At 42.8% G+C, this 20198-nt stretch overlaps 1 protein-coding gene across 3 annotated transcripts in view; it reads left to right on the forward strand.

The window, feature by feature from the left end:
* cc2d1a (coiled-coil and C2 domain containing 1A) overlaps nt 1–20198 on the forward strand; it is a 133055-nt gene that overhangs the window by 67968 nt on the left and 44889 nt on the right. For all 3 annotated transcript variants that reach the window (XM_072248391.1, XM_072248390.1, XM_072248392.1), the window contains 6 exons: nt 6747–6820; nt 11147–11205; nt 12693–12744; nt 13787–13886; nt 14937–15027; nt 17815–17946. In XM_072248391.1, coding sequence (XP_072104492.1) covers nt 6747–6820; nt 11147–11205; nt 12693–12744; nt 13787–13886; nt 14937–15027; nt 17815–17946 — 508 coding nt within the window. The remainder of the gene's footprint in view (nt 1–6746; nt 6821–11146; nt 11206–12692; nt 12745–13786; nt 13887–14936; nt 15028–17814; nt 17947–20198) is intronic.

Raw genomic sequence — 20198 nt, forward strand, 5'->3', positions numbered from 1 at the left:
GTTTGAAAATAACTTAGTTGTAGGATTCATGAGCCTCTGCCTTTGTAAATTGCTTTGAACATTATTTTGGAATAATTATTTTTAAGTAATATAAAAATGAAAAAGTCATTTATATTGACTTGTAGGATGCCCAAAAGCTGCGACTAAATATGCTTGAATTGGCTCTTGTATTCATGCAGCCATCATCATTTCTTTTTCTTCCCTCTTACCTTGTCAAAGGCGACTGAATAACATATTTCTGATGTGTAAACAATGTGCTAGAACTTGATTAGTGTAAGGTAGGTACATATCCATTTTGAGTGCATTGCCCTGGTGGTTGTATTGCTGGTTTTGTCTTGGCAGTCATGAACAGAAGTTCCACAATAGTGATTAGGGAATCGAAATTCGGAGAAATAAATCTGGAGGGGGGAGAAAAACAGAAGTAGTGACCAGAAGATTGTTAGGACAAATCTAGGTCTGTTCAGACATGTTTATCATCCACCATTGTTGCTTCATCTGTTCTGCTTGTGACTCCACTGCTGCTCCCGTGACTCCTTTCTGCAATGACTTGGCAATTCACTTCAATGCATAATGAACTATAAATGTCCTTGGCAGCATCCTCAATGTCCAAGGAACAATTAATTAAAAACATAGCAGGACAGCTCTGCATGGAAAAATCCAGAAGTAGTTAAGAGATGCTGTCATTGCCAATAATAAAGTAACAGTCCAGAGCATATGCACTCTTACAACTCAAACATATTTTATTTACTTGCGCACAAGAACAGCATGGCCCCTTCACTGTTATGAAGCCAGGACAGAAAACTGCTATTTTTTATATACAGAATTGGCTGATCAGTTATGGATATTGACCATTTGGTAAATTGTATATGTTTCAATTCCTTACTGGCAAGATCAATCGCCATTCACGAGAGATGTTAAAAGTCAATAGGAATGACAAGCTGGCAACTGATGATTCTTTGAAGTTAGTAAAGCAAATGTTCTTAGTTGTTGGGTGTATTTCACATCCTTCCATTATTCCTATCTCATCTGTCTCTGGCACCCACTATTGTGTAAAGGGAAGCTATGTTCTTTTAGGCTTTTACACACTGCCACTTGTATTCTCACTGACCTTGTCTGCAGTAAGCAAGGTTGGATCCGGTGATCTCACTTCAGGGGTCTCACTTGACCACAACTGGCCTAGGCTATTCTTGCCTGGATGTTGTCTCTCACCCTTGCCTTACTGCAACGTCCACAATACAAAGTAGCACATTGATTTCCAATATCCAACATGTACCTCTTTATAACTTTCAATATGCTTGACATTTAGAAACAGGGATTTTAAAAAATTACAGATGCATAAGGTCTTGGTAAGGCTACACCTGGAGTAACATGTACATGTTAACATGTAACATTTACGTTCCGGCGCGAAACGTCGACTCATCGTTTCTAACTGGTGCTGCCCGACCTGCTGAGTTCATCCAGTGTACTGAAAGTGTTGCTTTGATCACAGCATCTGCAGATTATTTTGTGTTTACGTAACATGTACAGTTTTGTCCTCCTTGCATAAGAAAGGATGTTGAAACATAGAAGGTAATCTGAAGGAGATTCACCAGTCTAATCTCTGGGTTGAGAATATTGTCTTGACTGGAGAAGCTAAACTATTAATTGTTTTAAAAGAATGAGAGGTGACCTTATTGAAATGCAAGATCCTAAAGGGACTTGCTTGAGATATTTTCACCAGTGGAAGAATCTTGAATACAGTAAACAACTGATCATTTAACGTGAGTGTCAGACTCAGGTTTATTATCACTGACGTGCGTTGTGAAATTTGTTACAACACACATCAAAGTTGCTGGTGAACGCAGCAGGCCAGGCAGTATCTGTAGGAAGAGGTGTAGTCAACGTTTCAGGCCGAGACCCTTCGTCAGGACTAACTGAAGGAAGAGTGAGTAAGGGATTTGAAAGTTGGAGGGGGAGGGGGAGATCCAAAATGATAGGAGAAGACAGGAGGGGGAGGAATAGAGCCAAGAGCTGGACAGGTGATAGGCAAAAGGGGAAATTTGTTGTTTGGTGACAGCAGTAAAGTGCAATTATATAATAAATTGTAGTCCTATACCTTCTCACATGGGGGTGATGAATTTCTGCTATTTTTCCCAGAGTGTTGTGGAGGCTAGATCATTAAGCATAAAGTGGAGGTAAGTGATTTTGTTTTTGAAAGATTGAGGACCATAAAGATCTAACACAGAAAGGAGCTGAGGCCTAAGGTAGATCAGCCATGATCTTACTGAATAGTAGGGCAGACTTAAGGGGCTAAGTGGCTTACTCCTATTTTCTTTTCTTCGATGATGCTAATGTAGTCCACTGATTGGTATTAATCTGTCTGTAAAAATGTTAGTCTCTATGTAAATATATAAATACTTGCAGAAACTCTCAAATTCTCAGACACTGTTTACATGTATGTTATGTGAGTAACAATTCTGTGCATAGACACTACCTTTGACAAGTAATTCATTGTTTGAAAATTGTCCTGAGACACTGAAAGTGTCAATAGATATTGAAGTACATTGTTAACCATCAGAATAAATGAGTAATCAGTTGCACTCCATCAATGGAAAGATTGTTGAGGAGGGAAATGAGCTAGGACATCTTGTCCTCATTCAGCTAGCATCTTGAGACTGTTAGCAATACTCTTGAAATGGGACAGTGGGGCAACACACAAAGTGCTGGAGGAAGCATGTGGTTGTGTGTCAGTCAGAGGGGGGAAAGCGAAGGTGAGTAGACAGCACCCCTGTAGCCATTCCCCTGAATAATAAGTTTACCATCATAAATACTGCTAGCGGGGACAACCGACCAGGTGTGAGCCATGGTGGCAGGGCCTCTGGCACTGAGTCTGACCCTGTGGTGCAGAAGGGTGGGACGGAGAAGAGGAGAGCTGTTGTCACTGGAGACTCTACAGTCAGGGGAGCAGACAGGAGATTTTGTGGACGTGAGAAGGACACCCGCATGGTTTGTTGCCTCCCGGGTGCCAGGGTCTGAGCTGTCTCTGACTCGGTGCACAACATCCTGGTACGAGAGGGAAAGCAACCAGAAGTTGTGATACATGTTGGCACCAACGACATAGACAGGAAGAGGGATCAGGTACTGAAGTGTGAGTTTCGGGAACTAGATAGAAGGCTGAAGAACAGGACCTCAAGGGTGGCATTCTCAGGATTGCTGCCAGTGCTACGTGACAGTGATGGTAAGAATTGGAGGAGATGGCAGTTGAATGCGTGGTTGAGGAGTTGGTGCAGGGGGCAGGGTTTTAGATTTTTAGGTCATTGGAATCTCTTCTGGGGAAGGTGGGACCTGTACAGATTGGATGGGTTGCACCTGAACTCGAGGGGGAGCAATATCCTTGCAGGTAGGTTTGTTAGCATGGTTCGGGAGGGTTTAAACTAATTTGCAAAGGGGGATGGGACCCAGAGCAATAGAGCAGTAGAAGAAATGCATGTAGTAAAGCCAGATCTAACATACAGAGAAGCTTTGAGGAAAGAGAAGCAGAATAAAGGGTATAGAGGTAGTAAGATAGAAGGGCTAAAGTGCGTGTACATCAATGCAAGAAGCACCAGGAACAAAGGTGATGAACTGAGAGCTTGGATACATACATGGAATTATGAAGTAGTGGCCATTACAGAGACCTGGCTGGCACCAGGGCAGGAATGGATTCTCAATATTCCTAGATTTCAGTGCTTTAAAAGAGATAGAGAGGGGGGAAAGGGGGAGGAGGGGTGGCATTACTGGTCAGGGATACTATTACAGCTACAGAAAGGGTGCGTAATGTAGCAGGATCCTCTTTTGAGTCAGTATGGGAGGAAGTCAGGAACAGGAAGGGAGCAGTTACTCTATTGGGAGTATTCTATAGGCCCCCTGGTAGCAGCAGAGATACCAAGGAGCAGATTGGGAGGTAGATTTTCGAAAGGTGCTAAAATAACAGGGTTGTTATCATGGGTGACTTTAACTTCCCTAATATTGATTGGCACCTGATTAGTTCCAAGGGGTTGGAGGGGGCAGAGTTTAAGTGTGTCCAGGACGGATTCCTGTCACAGTATGTTGACAGGCCGACTGGGGGGAATGCCATACTAGATCTAGTATTGGTAACAAACCGAGTCAGGTCACAGATCTCTCAGTGGGTGAGCTTCTGGGGGACAGTGACCACCGCTCCCTGGCCTTTAGCATTATCATGGAAAAGGACAGAATCAGAAAGGACAGGAAAATCTTTAATTGGGGAAGGGCAAATTATGAGGCTATAAGGCTAGAACTTGCGGGTGTGAATTGGGATGATGTTTTTGCAGGGAAATGTACTATGGACATGTGGTCGATGTTTAGGGATCTCTTGCAGGATGTTAGGGATAAATTTGTCCCGGTGGGGAAGATAAAGAATGGTAGGGTGAAGGAACCATGGGTGACAAGTGAGGTGGAAAATCTAGTCAGGTGGAAGAAGGCAGCATACATGACGTTTAGGAAGCAAGGATCAGATGGGTCTTTTGAGGAATATAGGGTAGCAAGAAAGGAGCTTAAGAAGGGGCTGAGGAGAGCAAGAAGGGGGCATGAGAAGGCCTTGGCAAGTAGGTTAAAGGAAAATCCCAAGGCATTCTTCAATTATGTGAAGAACAAAAGGTTGACAGGAGTGAAGGTAGGACCGATTAGAGATGAAGGTGGGAAGATGTGTCCGGAGGCTGTGGAAGTGAGCGAGGTCCTCAATGAATACTTCTATTCGGTATTCACCACTGAGAGGGAACTTGGTGACGGTGAGGACTATATGAGTGAGGTTGATGTTCTGGAGCATGTTGATATTAAGGGAGAGGAGGTGTTGGGAGTTGTTAAAATACATTAGGACGGATAAGTCCCCGGGCCCTGACGGAATATTCCCCAGGCTGCTCCACGCGGTGAGGGAAGAGATTGCTGAGCCTCTGGCTAGGATCTTCATGTCCTCGCTTTCCTCGGGAATGGTACCAGAGGATTGGAGGGAGGCGAATGTTGTCCCCTTGTTCAAAAGAGGTAGTAGGGATATTCCGGGTAATTATAGACGAGTGAGCCTTGCGTCTGTGGTGGGAAAGCTGTTGGAAGAGATTCTTAGAGATAGGATCTGTGGACATTTAGAGAATCATGGTCTGATCAGGGACAGTCAGCATGGCTTTGTGAAGGGCAGATGGTGTCTAACAAGCCTGATAGAGTTCTTTGAGGAGGTGACCTGGCATATAGATGAAGGTAGTGCAGCGGATGTGATCTATATGGATTTTCGTAAGGCATTTGACAAGGTTCCACACGGTAGACTTATTCAGAAAGTCAGAAGGCATGGGATCCAGGGAAGATTGGCCGGGTGGATTCAGAAGGGTCGTGGTGGAGGGAGTACATTAGGATTGGAGGGTTGTGACTAGTGGTGTCCCATGGATCGGTTCTGGGACCTCTACTTTTTGTGATTTTTATTAATGACCTGGTTGTGGGGGTAGAAGGGTGGATTGGCAAGTTTGCAGACGACACAAAGGTTGGTGGTGTTGTGGATAGTGTAGAGGATTGTCGAAGGTTGCAGAAGGGCATTGATAGGATGCAGAAGTGGGCTGAGAAGTGGCAGATGGAGTTCAACCCGGAGAAGTGTGAGGTGGTACACTTTGGAAGGACAAACTCCAAGGCAGAGTACAAAGTAAATGGCAGGATACTTGGTAGTCTGGAGGAGCAGAAGGATCTGGGGGTACATGTCCACAGATCCCTGAAACTTGCCTCAGGTACATAGGGTAGTTAAGAAAGCTTATGAGGTGTTAGCTTACATAAGTCGAGGGATAGAGTTTAAGAGTCGCGAAGGAATGATGCAGCTCTATAAAACTCTGGTTAGGCTACACTTGGAGTACTGTGTCCAGTTCTGGTCGCCTTACTATAGGAAGGATGTGGAAGCATTAGTAAGGGTACAGAGGAGACTTACCAGGATGCTGCCTGGTTTAAAGAGTATGGATTATGATCAGAGATTAAGGGAGCTAGGGCTTTACTCTTTGGAGAGAAGGAGGATGAGAGGAGACATGATAGCGGTATACAAGATATTAAGAGGAACAGATAGAGTGGATAGCCAGAGCCTCTTCCCCAGAGCGCCACTGCTCAATACAAGAGGACATGGTTTTAAGGTAAGGGGTGGGAAGTTCAAGGGGGATATTAGAGGAAGGTTTTTTTACTCATAGAGAGTGGTTGGTGCGTGGAATGCACTGCCTGAGTCAGTGGTGGAGGCAGATACACTAATAAAATTTAAGAGACTACTAGACAGGTACATGGAGTAATTTAAGGTGGGAAGTTATACGGGAGGCGGGGTTTGAGGGTCAGCACAATGTTGTAGGCCGAAGGGCCTGTACTGTGCTGTACTATTCTATATTCATTTCACTCAGCAGGCCAGGCAGTATCTGTGAAAAATAATACAGTCAGCTTTTCGAGCCAGCACCCTTTAGTAGTTCTGCAGAAGGGCCTCTGCCTTAAACGTAAACTGTCTCTTTTCCATAGATGCTGCCTGGCCTGTCGAGTTCCTCCAGTGTTTTGTGTGTGTGTTGTTTGGATTTCCAGCATCTGCAGATTTTCTTTTGTCTGGGACTGTGGGGCCTCTGATTGGCAGAAAACTGCAAGGGATTTTGTTTACCCACACTGGGATAGCAACCTGAATACACATTCTTTTCCTGATATGGGTCCAGCGTTTGTACCCTTAATCCTTTGTTTAATCTAATGTTTTCTTGTCTGCTTCTGCTTTGTCTCAGGATATTTCCTGACCTCTCAAGCAGCGACTTGGTCCTCTTTATTGTTAAAGGAATCAACCTGCCTCCTCCACCAGGTAATGCCATTAGCCTATTAGTTGATTAACTCTAACCTATCTGGTCATGAGAGCAGCATGATGAAAACAGTGCAGCTTGTGCTTGCGTTTGATGTTAGAGGCGGGAAAGTATCAAGCTGAGCTCACACTGAGAGCAAGATGGAAAATGTAGGTGGAAACACTGTCACACTGGCCAGTTAACTGGAGGTCTTCTGAATAATAATCGCCCAATCTATCTTTGGTTTCCCTATGTAGAAGACAGCATATCATGAGGGATGAATAGAGCACACTAAATTGTCAGAGCTGCAAATAAATTGCACTTCACATAGGAAATGTTTGGGGGCTCTTGAAGGTCAGAATATAGAACGGAACCGTATAGCACAGTACAATGACTACATTGTGTCAACCTTTTATAGAACATAGAATAGTACAGCACAGGCCCTTCGGTCCACAATGTTGTGCTGAACCTCAAACCCTGCCTCCCATATACCCCCCCACCTTAAATTCCTCCATACACCTGTCTAGTAGTCTTTTAAATTTCACTAGTGTATCTTAACTCCACCACTGACTCTGACAGTGCATTCCAGGCACTAACCACTCTTTGAGTAAAAACTTGCCTCTAATATCCCCCTTGAACTTCCCACCACTTACCTTAAAGCCATGTCCTCTTGTATTGAGCAGTGGTGCCCTGGGGAAGAAATGCTGACTGTGCACTCTATCTATTCCTCTTAATATCCTATATACCTCTATCATGTCTCCTGTCATCCTCCTTCTCTCCAAACAGTAAAGCCCAAGCTCCCTTAATCTCTGATCATAATCCATGCTCCCTAAACCAGGCATCATTCTGGTAAATCTCCTCTGTACCTTTTTCAATGCTTCCACATCCTTCCTATAGTGAGGCGATCAGAACTGGACACAGTACTCCAAGTGTGGCTGACACCCCATAAGCTTTCTTAACTACCCTATCTACCTGTGAGGCAACTTTCAGGGATTTGTGGAAATGTACCCCCAGATCCCTCTGCTCCTCCACACTACCAAGTATCCTGCCATTTACTTTGTACTCTGCCTTGGAGATTGTCCTTCCAAAGTATTCCACCTCATACTTCTCCGGGTTGAACTCCACCTGCCACTTCTCAGCCCACTTCTGCATCCTATCAATGTCCTTCTGCAACCTTCGACAATCCTCTACACTATCCACAACACCACCAACCTTTGTGTCGTCTGCAAACTTGCCAACCTACCCTTCTACCCCCACATCCAGGTCGTTAATAAAAATCACAAAAAGTAGAGGTCCCAGAACCGATCCATGGGACACCACTAGTCACAACCCTCCAATCCTAATGTACTCCCTCCACCACGACCCTTCTGAATCCACCCGGCCAATCTTCCCTGGATCCCATGCCTTCTGACTTTCTGAATAAGTCTACCGTGTGGAACCTTGTCAAATGCCTTACGAAAATCCATATAGATCACATCCGCTGCACTACCTTCATCTATATGCCAGGTCACCTCCTCAAAGAACTCTATCAGGCTTGTTAGACACTATCTGCCCTTCACAAAGCCATGCTGACTGTCCCTGATCAGACCATGATTCTCTAAATGTCCACAGATCCTATCTCTAAGAATCTCTTCCAACAGCTTTCCCACCACAGACGCAAGGCTCACTGGTCTATAATTACCCGGAATATCCCTACTACCTCTTTTGAACAAGGGGACAACATTCGCCTCCCTCCAATCCTCTGGTACCATTCCCGAGGAAAGCGAGGACATAAAGATCCTAGCCAGAGGCTCAGCAACCTCTTCCCTCACCACGTGGAGCAGCCTGGGGAATATTCCGTCAGGGCCCGGGGACTTATCCGTCCAGATGTATTTTAACAACTCCCAACACCTCCTCTCCCTTAATATCAACATGCTCCAGAACATCAACCTCATTCATATAGTGCACACCATCATCAAGTTCCCTCTCAGTGGTGAATACCAAATGGAAGTATTCATTGAGGACCTCGCTCACTTCCACAGCCTCCGGGCACATCTTCCCACCTTTATCTCTAATCGGTCCTACCTTCACTCCTGTCAACCTTTTGTTCTTCACATAGTTGAAGAATGCCTTGGGGGTTTTCCTTTACCCTACTTGCCAAGGCCTTCTCATGCCCCCTTCTTGCTCTCCTCAGCCCCTTCTTAAGCTCCTTTCTTGCTACCCTATATTCCTCAAAAGACCCATCTGATCCTTGCTTCCTAAACGTCATGTATGCTGCCTTCTTCCACCTGACTAGATTTTCCACCTCACTTGTCACCCATGGTTCCTTCACCCTACCATTCTTTATCTTCCCCACCGGGACAAATTTATCCCTAACATCCTGCAAGAGATCCCTAAACATCGACCACATGTCCATAGTACATTTCCCTGCAAAAACATCATCCCAATTCACACCCGCAAGTTCTAGCCTTATAGCCTCATAATTTGCCCTTCCCCAATTAAAAATTTTCCTGTCCTCTCTGATTCTATCCTTTTCCATGATAATGCTAAAGGCCAGGGAGCGGTGGTCACTGTCCCCCAGAAGCTCACCCACTGAGAGATCTGTGACCTGACCCGGTTCGTTACCAATACTAGATCTAGTATGGCATTTCCCCCAGTCGGCCTGTCAACATACTGTGACAGGAATCCGTCCTGGACACACTTAAACTCTGCCCCATCCAACCCCTTGGAACTAATCAGGTGCCAATCAATATTAGAGAAGTTAAAGTCACCCATGATAACAACCCTGTTATTTTAGCACCTTTCAAAAATCTGCCTCCCAATATGCTCCTCGGTATCTCTGCTGCTACCAGGGGGCCTATAGAATACTCCCAATAGAGTAACAGCTCCCTTCCTGTTCCTGACTTCCACCCATACTGACTCAGAAGAGGATCCTGCTACATTACCCACCCTTTCTGTAGCTGTAATAGCATCCCTCACCAGTAATGCCACCCCTCCTCCCCCTTTCCCCCCTCTCTATCTCTTTTAAAGCACTGAAATGCAGGAATATTGAGAATCCATTCGTATACCCTGGTGCCAGCCAGGTCTCTGTAATGGCTACCACTACATAATTCCATGTATGTATCCAAGCTCTCAGTTCATCACCTTTGTTCCTGATGCTTCTTGCATTGAGGTACACACACTTCAGCCCTTCTATCTTACTACTTTTTAAACCCTTTATTTTGCTTCTCTTTCCTCAAAGCCTCTCTGTATGTTAGATCTGGCTTTACTCCATGCACTTCTTTTGCTGTACTTATCGCTCCGGGTCCCATCCCCCTTGCAAATTAGTTTAAACCCTCCTGAACCATGCTAGCAAACCTACCTGCAAGGATATTGCTCCCCCTCAAGTTCAGGTGCAAGGTCAGTCTAACCTTTCCCTCCTGCATAGCTCCTTATTTTTCTTTCATGCATGTGCTTACAAAGAGTATCTTATTTGTCCCTAATGTATCTGCCTCTATCACCATCCCTGGCAGCACATTCCACACACCTATCACGTTCCATGTGTTAGAAGATAAACCTACATCTGACAACCCCCCCCCCCCCCCCGTACTTTCCTCCAATCACCTTAAAATTATGCCCTCCTATATTAGCCAGTTCTGACTGGGGGTGGGGGGGGAAGCCGCTGGCTGGCTGTTCTGTCAATGCCTCTTTATCACCTTTTATACTTCTGTCCCCTCATCCTCCTTTGCCCCAAAGGGAAGGGCACTAACTTGCTTAACTTCTCCTCGGAAGATGTGCTTTCTGATCCAGTCAGCAGCATCCTGGTAAATCTTCTCTGCACACTCTTAAGCATAATGAGGCAACCAGAACTGAACACAGTTCTCCAAGTATGGTGTAACCAGAGCTTATGGAGCTGAAACATATCAAGCTTTACCTGGAATGTATTTGGGGGCCCTTGAAGATGGGACGGGAGGTAAAAGAACAAGTGTGGTATATCCTGTTGTCACCAGGAGAGTGCTGTGGGAATCAAACCAGTCTGTTTTCTTGCAAGCTGATCTATGGAGACTAATGGTTGTTGATGTTACTAAGCATTGAAATCTGATTTATGCAATCCCAAACAGTCTCTGATTTTTTTTTTAATGAAAACCTTTTTGAAATAATTCCTCTGCACTTGAAGAAAGATGAATAATTACACAATAGAGCTCATTTTCAAGCAGCTTTCCTTTAATAGAAAAAGAAGTATTGTTGAGGTGGGTTGATGGCATCTAGCTAGTGCCACTACCCTTTCATTGACATGATATGGGGCATCTCTTGTAACTTGGGAGGAGCAAAGACCTATTCTTTGCTGAATGGCAGTGTGATATATAATGACCATTTCCTGTTCTGTACAGGTGTTGCATCAAATGATCTAGATGCCTTTGTCAAGTTTGAGTTTGCCTTCCCAAACACGGTAAGTAAGAACAGTGCTCAAGAACTGCACGTTGACCCAGCTGTGGGTGTGAATACTGGGCTAAGCCCCGGACACCAAAGAACAAAAATAGGATAAAAGACCAGGTAACTCCAAGGGCTATAGATAAGGCATAGAAACAATGATGCTAGAGTGTCTAGAAATTAAAGTGTCCCTGTTTTAATATCCAGGGAAAATTAAGTTCCATTTCCAAATACCAATAAAATTTCTTTTTACCATGTTGTAAAAAGACCCAATGTACACAAAGTTCAAAGGCTTTTATTTCATTGAACTAAATGGATTGTCTTAATTAGAATGGGTACATTATTTCCACAATTATGAGATGCAGTGATCCATGCAGATAATCTCAAAACATAACTGCATTGAGGTAGTAGTGCAAGGGAAAAGCAATAACAATGCAGGATATAGTGTTACGTTTACAGAGAAAGCTTAGTGCAGGTAGACAATAAGGTGCAAGGTAAATTGTAAGGCTGTGAGTTAATATACAAGATGTCGTTCAAGCATCTTGTACAGGGGATAGAAGTATCTTTGAGCCTGGTGTTTAAGTTCTAAAGCATTCATATCTTCTGCTTGACATCAACGAGATAATGTCCAAGGTGGGAAGGATTTTCATTCATTGTCGATTTTCCGAGCCAGCTGGGTATAGAAAGAGTCCATGGAGGGGAGGCTGAAACTGGGTATAGAAAGAGTCCATGGAGGGGAGGCTGCTTTTTTATGAGACTGGGCCGAGTTCACAACATGCCGTTTCTTACTGGCTTGCGCAGAGCAGTTGCCATACCAAGATGGGATGCTTTCTCTATTGCTATAACAAAAATTGGTGAGGGGATATGTCACTGATGCGACCTTTTCTATTAGATATCATATTTTGCACTTTATATTGAAGTTAAGAGTTTTACATGAGTCAGGAAGAAAGGAGAATGAGTACTAATAGTAAAACCGTGAACAGAAAGGGAGAACAGTGAGAAGCAAGGGTGCACAGACTTAACTGATCTAATTGACTACAAATATCAATGCCTTTATTTAAAAATTCTTATTTGGGTAGCTTGATAAGCTTGTCCTTCCCTACTTCTGTCACGTCCTCTATCTCTGCTGTCGTCTAGTTCTGCGCTCATGAACAGGACAAATTCTTCACTCTACAAATGCTACCTGTAGTTTAAGTTCTGAACACTGAACAAGAGTTTTTACCCTAAACTGTCCTGTTACTTTTTAAAGCAATTATTGAAACTTGTCCCTGACCTATCTGTGATTAAAAAATACTCTTTAGTGAAATTCTGTGGAATATTGTTGCTGTTAAAATTGTTAAAAAAGCAGGTTGTTGGCTTAAATTTGATCCTAATTCATATCTTTTTTTCCTTTATTTATTTACTCATGTAATTTGTGTTACACTTTTTCCAATTTTAGTACCTCTTGTGCTTTTCTGAATCTCTTTACTGCTGTCGTCATGATGGTCACTCTGTTCATTTTGATAGGAAGAAGCACAGAAAGACAAAACCAATGTTGTGAAGAACACAAACTGTCCAGGTATGTGAAACAGGAGAGTAGTCACCGTTGTCCTTGTAGCTGTCATGTGGTCAGTTAATTGACAGCTGCTGTTGTTTACACCCCACTTTGGAACTTTTACTTAAACAAAGCTGGCACAGCTATACTGACGTAGCACTACATTCAGAAATGAGAATTGATAGAAATGATCCCATTTCATTATTGAATAAGTAGTGTGAGGGAGTGGGCTGGGGAGAGGAATCAACAAATGGAATTTTATTGAGAGATAATATAATTGCGAGGTACAGCATGGTAAGTGGAACAATATTAACTGGTGTGGAACAACAGGAATGTGTGCACATTGTGCGCAAGCACATTCATGCTCATCTTTAAAAGAAGCAAATGGATCAATGGCTTATGGGGAGCTTCTTTTGTTAGCTGAGACATAGAATATAAATTTAGGGAACTATTATCTATAGCATTGGTGGGTGAGAGGTGAACCAGGGACTTTGATTGAAACAAGGGATCTTGATGTGGGCATAGAGGTGGTATTTCCTGTTCTGGGAGAACCTTGAACAGGCACCACACTTCAAGATTAAATTGGCTTCCAAAAAAACAGTTGCAGCAGCGATTTTTCAAAGGGCTGTGGAAGGAGTGACTTCGAGTTCTTTGAGACAGCAAGAGATGAGTGGGTAAAAGTGATAGATAGAAATGGGGAACTGAGAATGTAATAAAAATAAACGTGATCTTATTAAAAACAGAGCAAATTTGAGCATCTGTTAATTCGTATATTTGTTGACCTGTCACTTAGAACAGTAGCTGAATTTGCTGAGCAAGGGTATGGAACCTTGGTCAGAGTAACCGGGGTGGTGAGAAGCAATCACCAAATGTGCGGCAGTAAAATGGAGTGTGATGTGAAGGATAGACAACCCATTGGTCACTCTGCTCTCTGCACTAACCCTGGACCTTGCTGCCCTGTTTTGTTACAGGGGGCATTGGAAGCTCTTGACAATCTGGCCTGTTTGTCTTTGATCCCTGATTCCTACTGTGCAGCTTCTTATAATCACTTCTGTTTGCATACTAGAATTCAAAGAAAAGTTTAAATTGAACATTAACCGAGAACATCGAGCTTTTAAGCGGTTGGTACAGACCAAAGGAATTAAATTTGAAATACTTCATAAAGGGTATGAATTTACACTTTATTTGGTACTTTATTAATTATTGTCACATGTACAGAGATACTGTGAAAACCTTTTGTGTGTATTCACTTCAGATCCCATACTCAAGTAGACTGAGGTGATATAAAATGGACAAAAAACAATTCAGAATATGGTATTACAGTTACATAGAAATTGCAGTGGAGTTAGACAATTATACAAGGGTTATTTCAGTAAATGGACTGTTGGGTCAATGTGTATCATGTTCATGAGCACAGGATGATAATGAACTTGCTATGGCAAAGAGTAAAGGGTATAGTTTGAGCAACACACAAAATGTTGGAGGAACTCAGCTTGTCAGGCAGCATCTATGGAAGGGAGCAAACAGTCAATGTTTCAGGCCGAGTAAACCTGAAGCATCAACTGCCTTTTTTTTCCCCCTCTTCCATAGATTTCTCCAGTATTTTGTATACGTGTGGGTGTGGTGCTCAAGATTTCTAGCATCAGCGGAATCTCTTGTGTTGAACAGTATAATGTGATCTGGTGATTCATTTTTTTTCCCAAAGTCAGCCACTTGATGGCATGAGAGCCAAATGTTTCATGCAGTGGCTGATTACTAAACTCTGGTAACTCTGCACATTTGGGACTTCGGTGCCAAATTTTCTTGACTATTGCATCTTATTTAAATTAATGTGCCATCATCCTTTAAGTGCATATTTGTTTTAGATATTTCAGAGCTGTACTCCCAGGAGCCTTAGTGAAAGGCTGAAGCCCTGGTATGGGTCTCTGGAACAACATTTCTCACTTACTGCCATTGTCTTCTGATTCCCTCCTCCCCACCAAATACTACTATTTATTGGTAACATAACTTGATTTTGGGTTACTATCTGAGGTAAAGTCTCCAGGCAATGGACCCTAAATTATTCTATCAATTGCCTTGCCCCGTTCATCACAATTCAAAAAGAAAGCCGCCTTTAAAATGTTGCATCTTGTTACACAAGGACTGAGGTTAGAGTGTAAAATAACAATGGTGTTTTTGATTGGGTTAACAGCAAATAATTGTTCTTACCTTGACAGAGGACTTTTCAAGAATGATCGTGTTGTGGGAACAGCTCAACTTAAGCTGGACAAACTAGAATCACAGTGTGAACTTCGGGAAATTCTGGAAGTGAGTTTCATATGAGTTATGAAAATAAGATTTTGTTTAATGTATTAAATCAGCTTATTTGAAAACTGGAGTTCAAAAGAAATATCCTGGAAAGATTATGACTGAGTAAATAAACTGAGAACCACTGAACTGATTCAAACTGTGGGCAGTCTCTCTGGGTTACAGCATAAGACAATGTGATTTAGCCAGTCAAATCTGCACTGGCTCTCGAGGAGCAATCCTGTTAGTCCTGGTCCTTCCTAAGAGCCTTGCAAATTCTGTTCTTTCACAAAGTCATCCTGTTTTAGATGCCATAATGGACTTGACTCCTGTGGCAGTGCATTTCAGACCTCAGTCACTTACAGCATTAAAGAAATGTTTTTCTATGTTAGTTTTCGTTCTTTCTGCCAAATGCTTCTAATCTGTTTGCAACCAAAGTATCTTCTTTGAAGATAGTTTGTGAGAACAGTAAATGTCAGAAAAAATCAAGGGCATTAAGTCTTCTCAGACCTGGAAACATTCAGATTCAGAATCAGGTTTAGTATCACAGACATATCTCATGAAATGTGTTGTATTATGGGAACAATTTAATGTAGTCTACAAAAATACTATAAATTGCAATGAGTAATATATTTAAAAAAAAATAAAGCTAAGTAGTCCAAAAAGAGAGCATAACTGGTTAGGTAGTGTTCGTGGATTTGTATCTGTTCAGAAATCTGATAACGGGGAGGGGTGGGGGAGAAGCAGTTCCTAAAAAGTAATGAGAAAGGGGCATATCCTGTGTGGTGAGGGTCCTTGATAATGGATGCCACCTTTTTTAAGTCATTGCCTTTTGAAGATGTGTTTTGGTGGTCATCCTGATCTTTAGGATTTTCATATTGTTGATTATGGATTTTAATTGTTGACTTTGGTGAGTTTCATAGCGATTGGAACTGCTCCTTTCCTTGTCACAGTACTCCATCCTGAACCTTTACACCCATTGTCGCTCGTGTTCTGGCCTGGGACTCACCCTGGCTCTCTGATTTGTGTTTGATTGGCTGTTGAGAACCTCTTCACCTGACACTTGGTACCTCCTGTAAAACTAGCACCGAAAGTTGGGAACAGAACATTCCGGAAGTGCACACACGATCCTGGAGAACTCAATAGGTCAGACAACATCTATGGAGAGGAATGAACAGTCGAAGTGTCTGTATTTTCCTTGAAGCTGCTTAGTTTTTCTATAGCAGGTGTCACAGTTAATTGCTATCACCGGAATTTTGTTATCTCTCTAATCTGAGTATGAGATGACCACAACTACTTTTACACAATAAAACGGCCATAGGCAACAAGTTTTATGCCTCATGCTTGACTTCTGAAGAACTTTGGGATCACAAAAACATCAGGATCTAACATTAACCAGAATGATTAATTGACCATAGCCTATGTATGAAAAGGTATTGTACATTCCTTTGAGTGTGGAAAGTAAGGAGTTCAATGTTAAGTACTCTAGCCAGAACAAGGCAGCCTGGGGTGGCACAATAGTGTAGTGCTTTACAGCACTAGCGACCTAGATTCAATTGCTATTTGAATGTTTTCCCTGTGACTGCACGGGTTTCCTCTGGTGCTCCAATTTCCTCCCACATTCTAAAGGCGTGTGGGTTGGTAGATTAATTGATCACGTGGATGTTAATGGGTGGTGCATGTTTGTCGGGCCAGTAGGGCCTGTTACTGTGCTGTATCTCTAAATATTAAAAAAACTGAAATTTAGCACTGAATTTCTAACAAAAATGCACATTTTTTTTCTGTGACAAGGAACTCTTTCTCTACAATGGTTGCTCAGACAAATTGTTGATTGAAAATGTCAAGGTCCGAGTTTATTTTAGACAAGCCATTGGAAGATGAAGAACCAAAGGAGGTAGATTTGAAGTGGATTCGGGTTAGCTGTAATCTGATTTCCTTAGCAACAGAGCAGGTTTGATGATCAGTACCCTGTCTCTGTTCCTTTGCTCCTGTCATTTCATGGATGGACAGGAACAGCCTTCAGGGCATGACAGAAGTAGTTGCCTTTGTTGAGGGCTGTTGGAGATGGGTCTGTGTTCTCCAATTGCCCTTCTATTTGATGTCACTTCTGCTAAGATACTGGCTACAGTTAATGGACTGTTTGTGAGTGTAATACTGTATATCAGTGACCTAGGCTGCAAAACTTCAGTCTGTTAAAGGTAGCAGAGCCTGTGTCTTGCATTCCTTTCTGCTGCTCTTCCTTGATGAGATCAGTGGAGTTCACTGTTCAGAGATGGTCCAAGCCATGAATTCTTAAAGAAGAATCAAGGCAGCGTGCAGAGAATGTGAGGGGATAATGGAGAGCAGGTAGTGCGAGGGATCTGGCATCCGTCTACCCTATAGTGTGATCTACTGTCTATGTGATGTCGACAATGAAATCACACACCATGCTGCCAGATGTCAAAATTACTGCTAAACTATTTATGATGCAGACCCTCAACCTGAAACATCCTTGCCTCCGCAGATACTATCTAACCAGCTAAGTTCCTCCAGTTTACTTTTTGCTCCAGATTCCAGCATCTTCAACATCTAGCATCTGTATCTCCAAACTATTAATGGTGGTTTGGCTTATAGTGAGATTTCCAGTAAAACTGTGACTCTTTCTTCTCAGTACTCAGTGATGTAGTGTTCTTCTGTGCACTTTTGGCTTTTTACAAAGCCATCTGTTTCCTTTCCAACAGACGGGGAGAATGCAAGCCCTAATTGATTGCTGTATCTGTTCTTCCCACATGTAATAATTTTTTTTTACATTAAAAAATTTTTCCCTAGGTTCTGGATGGCAGAAAGACCACTGGAGGTCGGTTGGAGGTGATCGTAAATATCCGGGAACCGCTGAGCTCCCAGCAGCTTGAGAGAGTGACTGAGAAGTGGCTTGTCATTGATGCCCAGAGCTTGCCGGTGGTATGGTTGCTTTTTGTAATGTTGAAAGTTAAAGCCTTTTGAAACTGGTACATTGGGGCTCCAATGTCATTTTGTAAATCTTTAAGGCTGTCATGATAGCAAATGTTGCTATGCAGCAGGGAAGCTGGAATGTGAATATTCTGAAGGGATTGTGCCTCTTTGGATGGTTGATTTGGGCCATGGTTAGAATGGTAAGCTTCCCGAGCTCTTTACAAACTAAATCATGTGTGTAAAATATTTGGTGAATGGAGGACCCTGAGGTTCAGTAGAAAAACCGATCAGCATAGTAAGCTTTCTGAATATGCTATTTGCCCGTGCTTTTTTGATAAAAGTCTGTTGTACATATTCTAGGTTTAGAGTACTTGTATGAGAGTTACAGGTAGAATATAACCAGAGCAACATTCGGCTGGGGATCAGTGCATCTGTGGGAGAAAAGGAATTGTCAATGGTTTGGGTCGAAACCCTGAATCAGGACCCATGAGGCGGGGTTTCCCGCTGAAACATCGATATTCCTCTGATGGGAGGTAAATCTATATTTCCCATTATTGACCATTGTCCCTATGCTGGTGATTGTAAGCGCCCACATTTCAGAATATTTACAAAGTGCAATCACCATTAAATGGGGTGACATGGTAGTGTAGCAGTCAATTCTCAGTCGGCGTTCAATTCCCACTCTCTCTGTAAGGAATTTGTATGTTTTCCCAATGACATTCCAAGATTCACGATTCAGATTTATTTATCACATGTACATGGAAACACACGGTGAAATGTGTCGTTTGCATTAACAATCAGCACAGCCCTAATACAAGTGTCACCACGTGTTCTGGCACCAGCATAGCTAGCCCACAATGCTTGGGAGAATGACACAGAACACAACAAGCAACAACAGCAAAACAAGCCACATTCCTCTGTCTCACTCATGCCCATACGCAGTCTTCTAATCCAAAAACTGTCCTTATAATTCATCCTCCAGCAGACTCTAATTCAGACGCAGAACTTAGGCCTTCGACTACCCCAGAGGACTGAGAGATTCACAGAGCTGGGGCTCCAGACAATCGGCCTCAACTTATGGACTTCTGATCAGACGTACCGGTTAAGGTAGCAAGTTATGGGCAAGCTGTGATGGTGCTGGAAGTGTGGCGACACTACAGAGCAGTACAGCACTGGGACAGGCCCTTCAGACCACAGTGTTTTGTCGAACCAATTAAATTCATAATCAAATGGGTAACTTACACTAATCTCTGCTGCCTATACAATATCCATATCCTTGCATTTTCCTTAATTTCATGTGCCTATCTAAACATCTCTTAAAAGTGTATAATATTTTTGCCTCTACCACCCAGCCACCCAGCACTTTATATTCAGTTAAAAAAATAACTTTCTCCCCTCACATTTCCATTGAAGCTAACCCCTCTCACCCTAAATACATGCCCTCTGGTATTTGACATTTCAACCCTGGAAAAAAGATACTGCCTGTCTGCTCTATTTATGCCTCTCATAATCTTATAAGCTTCTATAAGATCTCCCCTCAGCCTCTGGCACTAGAGAAAACAACCAAAGTTTGTCCAACTTCTCGTTATATCACATGCCTCTAATCCAGGCAACATCCTGGTAAGCCTCTTCTGCACCCTCTCCAAAGCCTCTGCCAGAACTGTATGCAATACTCCAGAAGTAGCCTGAGTTTTATAAAGCTGCAACATAACTTCCTGATGTTTTTTTCTTTTTACTTTAATGCCTCGACTTATAAAAGCAAGCATTCCATAAACCTTCTTAACCACTCTATCAACCTGTGTAGTCACCTTCAGGGAGCTATGAACTCGGACCCCAAGATCCCTCTGCTCGTCAACACTGCTAAGGATCTTGCACTTAATAGTGTACATTTGACCTTCCAAAGTGCAGCACTTTATGTTTGGCCAGTTTAAGCTCCATCTGCTATCTCTCTGCTCATATCAGCAACTATATATATCCCATTGTGTTCTTTACTAGCCTTAATAAGCCTCCCATCTACATCTCCATCCAGGTCATTTATGTAGCTCATAAACAGCAGAGATCCCAGAACTGATCCCTGTGGAATGCCACTATTCACAGACCTCCAGCTAGAATGTTCTTTTAATCACTACCCTCTGTCTCCTATGGGCAGGCCAGTTCTGAATCGAAATGATCAATTCACCATGTATCCTCATCTCCTAGATGAACCTCCCGAGAGGCACGTTGTTTGATGCCGTATTAAAATCCACGTAAACAACATCCAC

This window comes from Mobula birostris, chromosome 32, assembly GCF_030028105.1.
Source record: "Mobula birostris isolate sMobBir1 chromosome 32, sMobBir1.hap1, whole genome shotgun sequence".
Taxonomy (NCBI): domain Eukaryota; kingdom Metazoa; phylum Chordata; class Chondrichthyes; order Myliobatiformes; family Myliobatidae; genus Mobula; species Mobula birostris.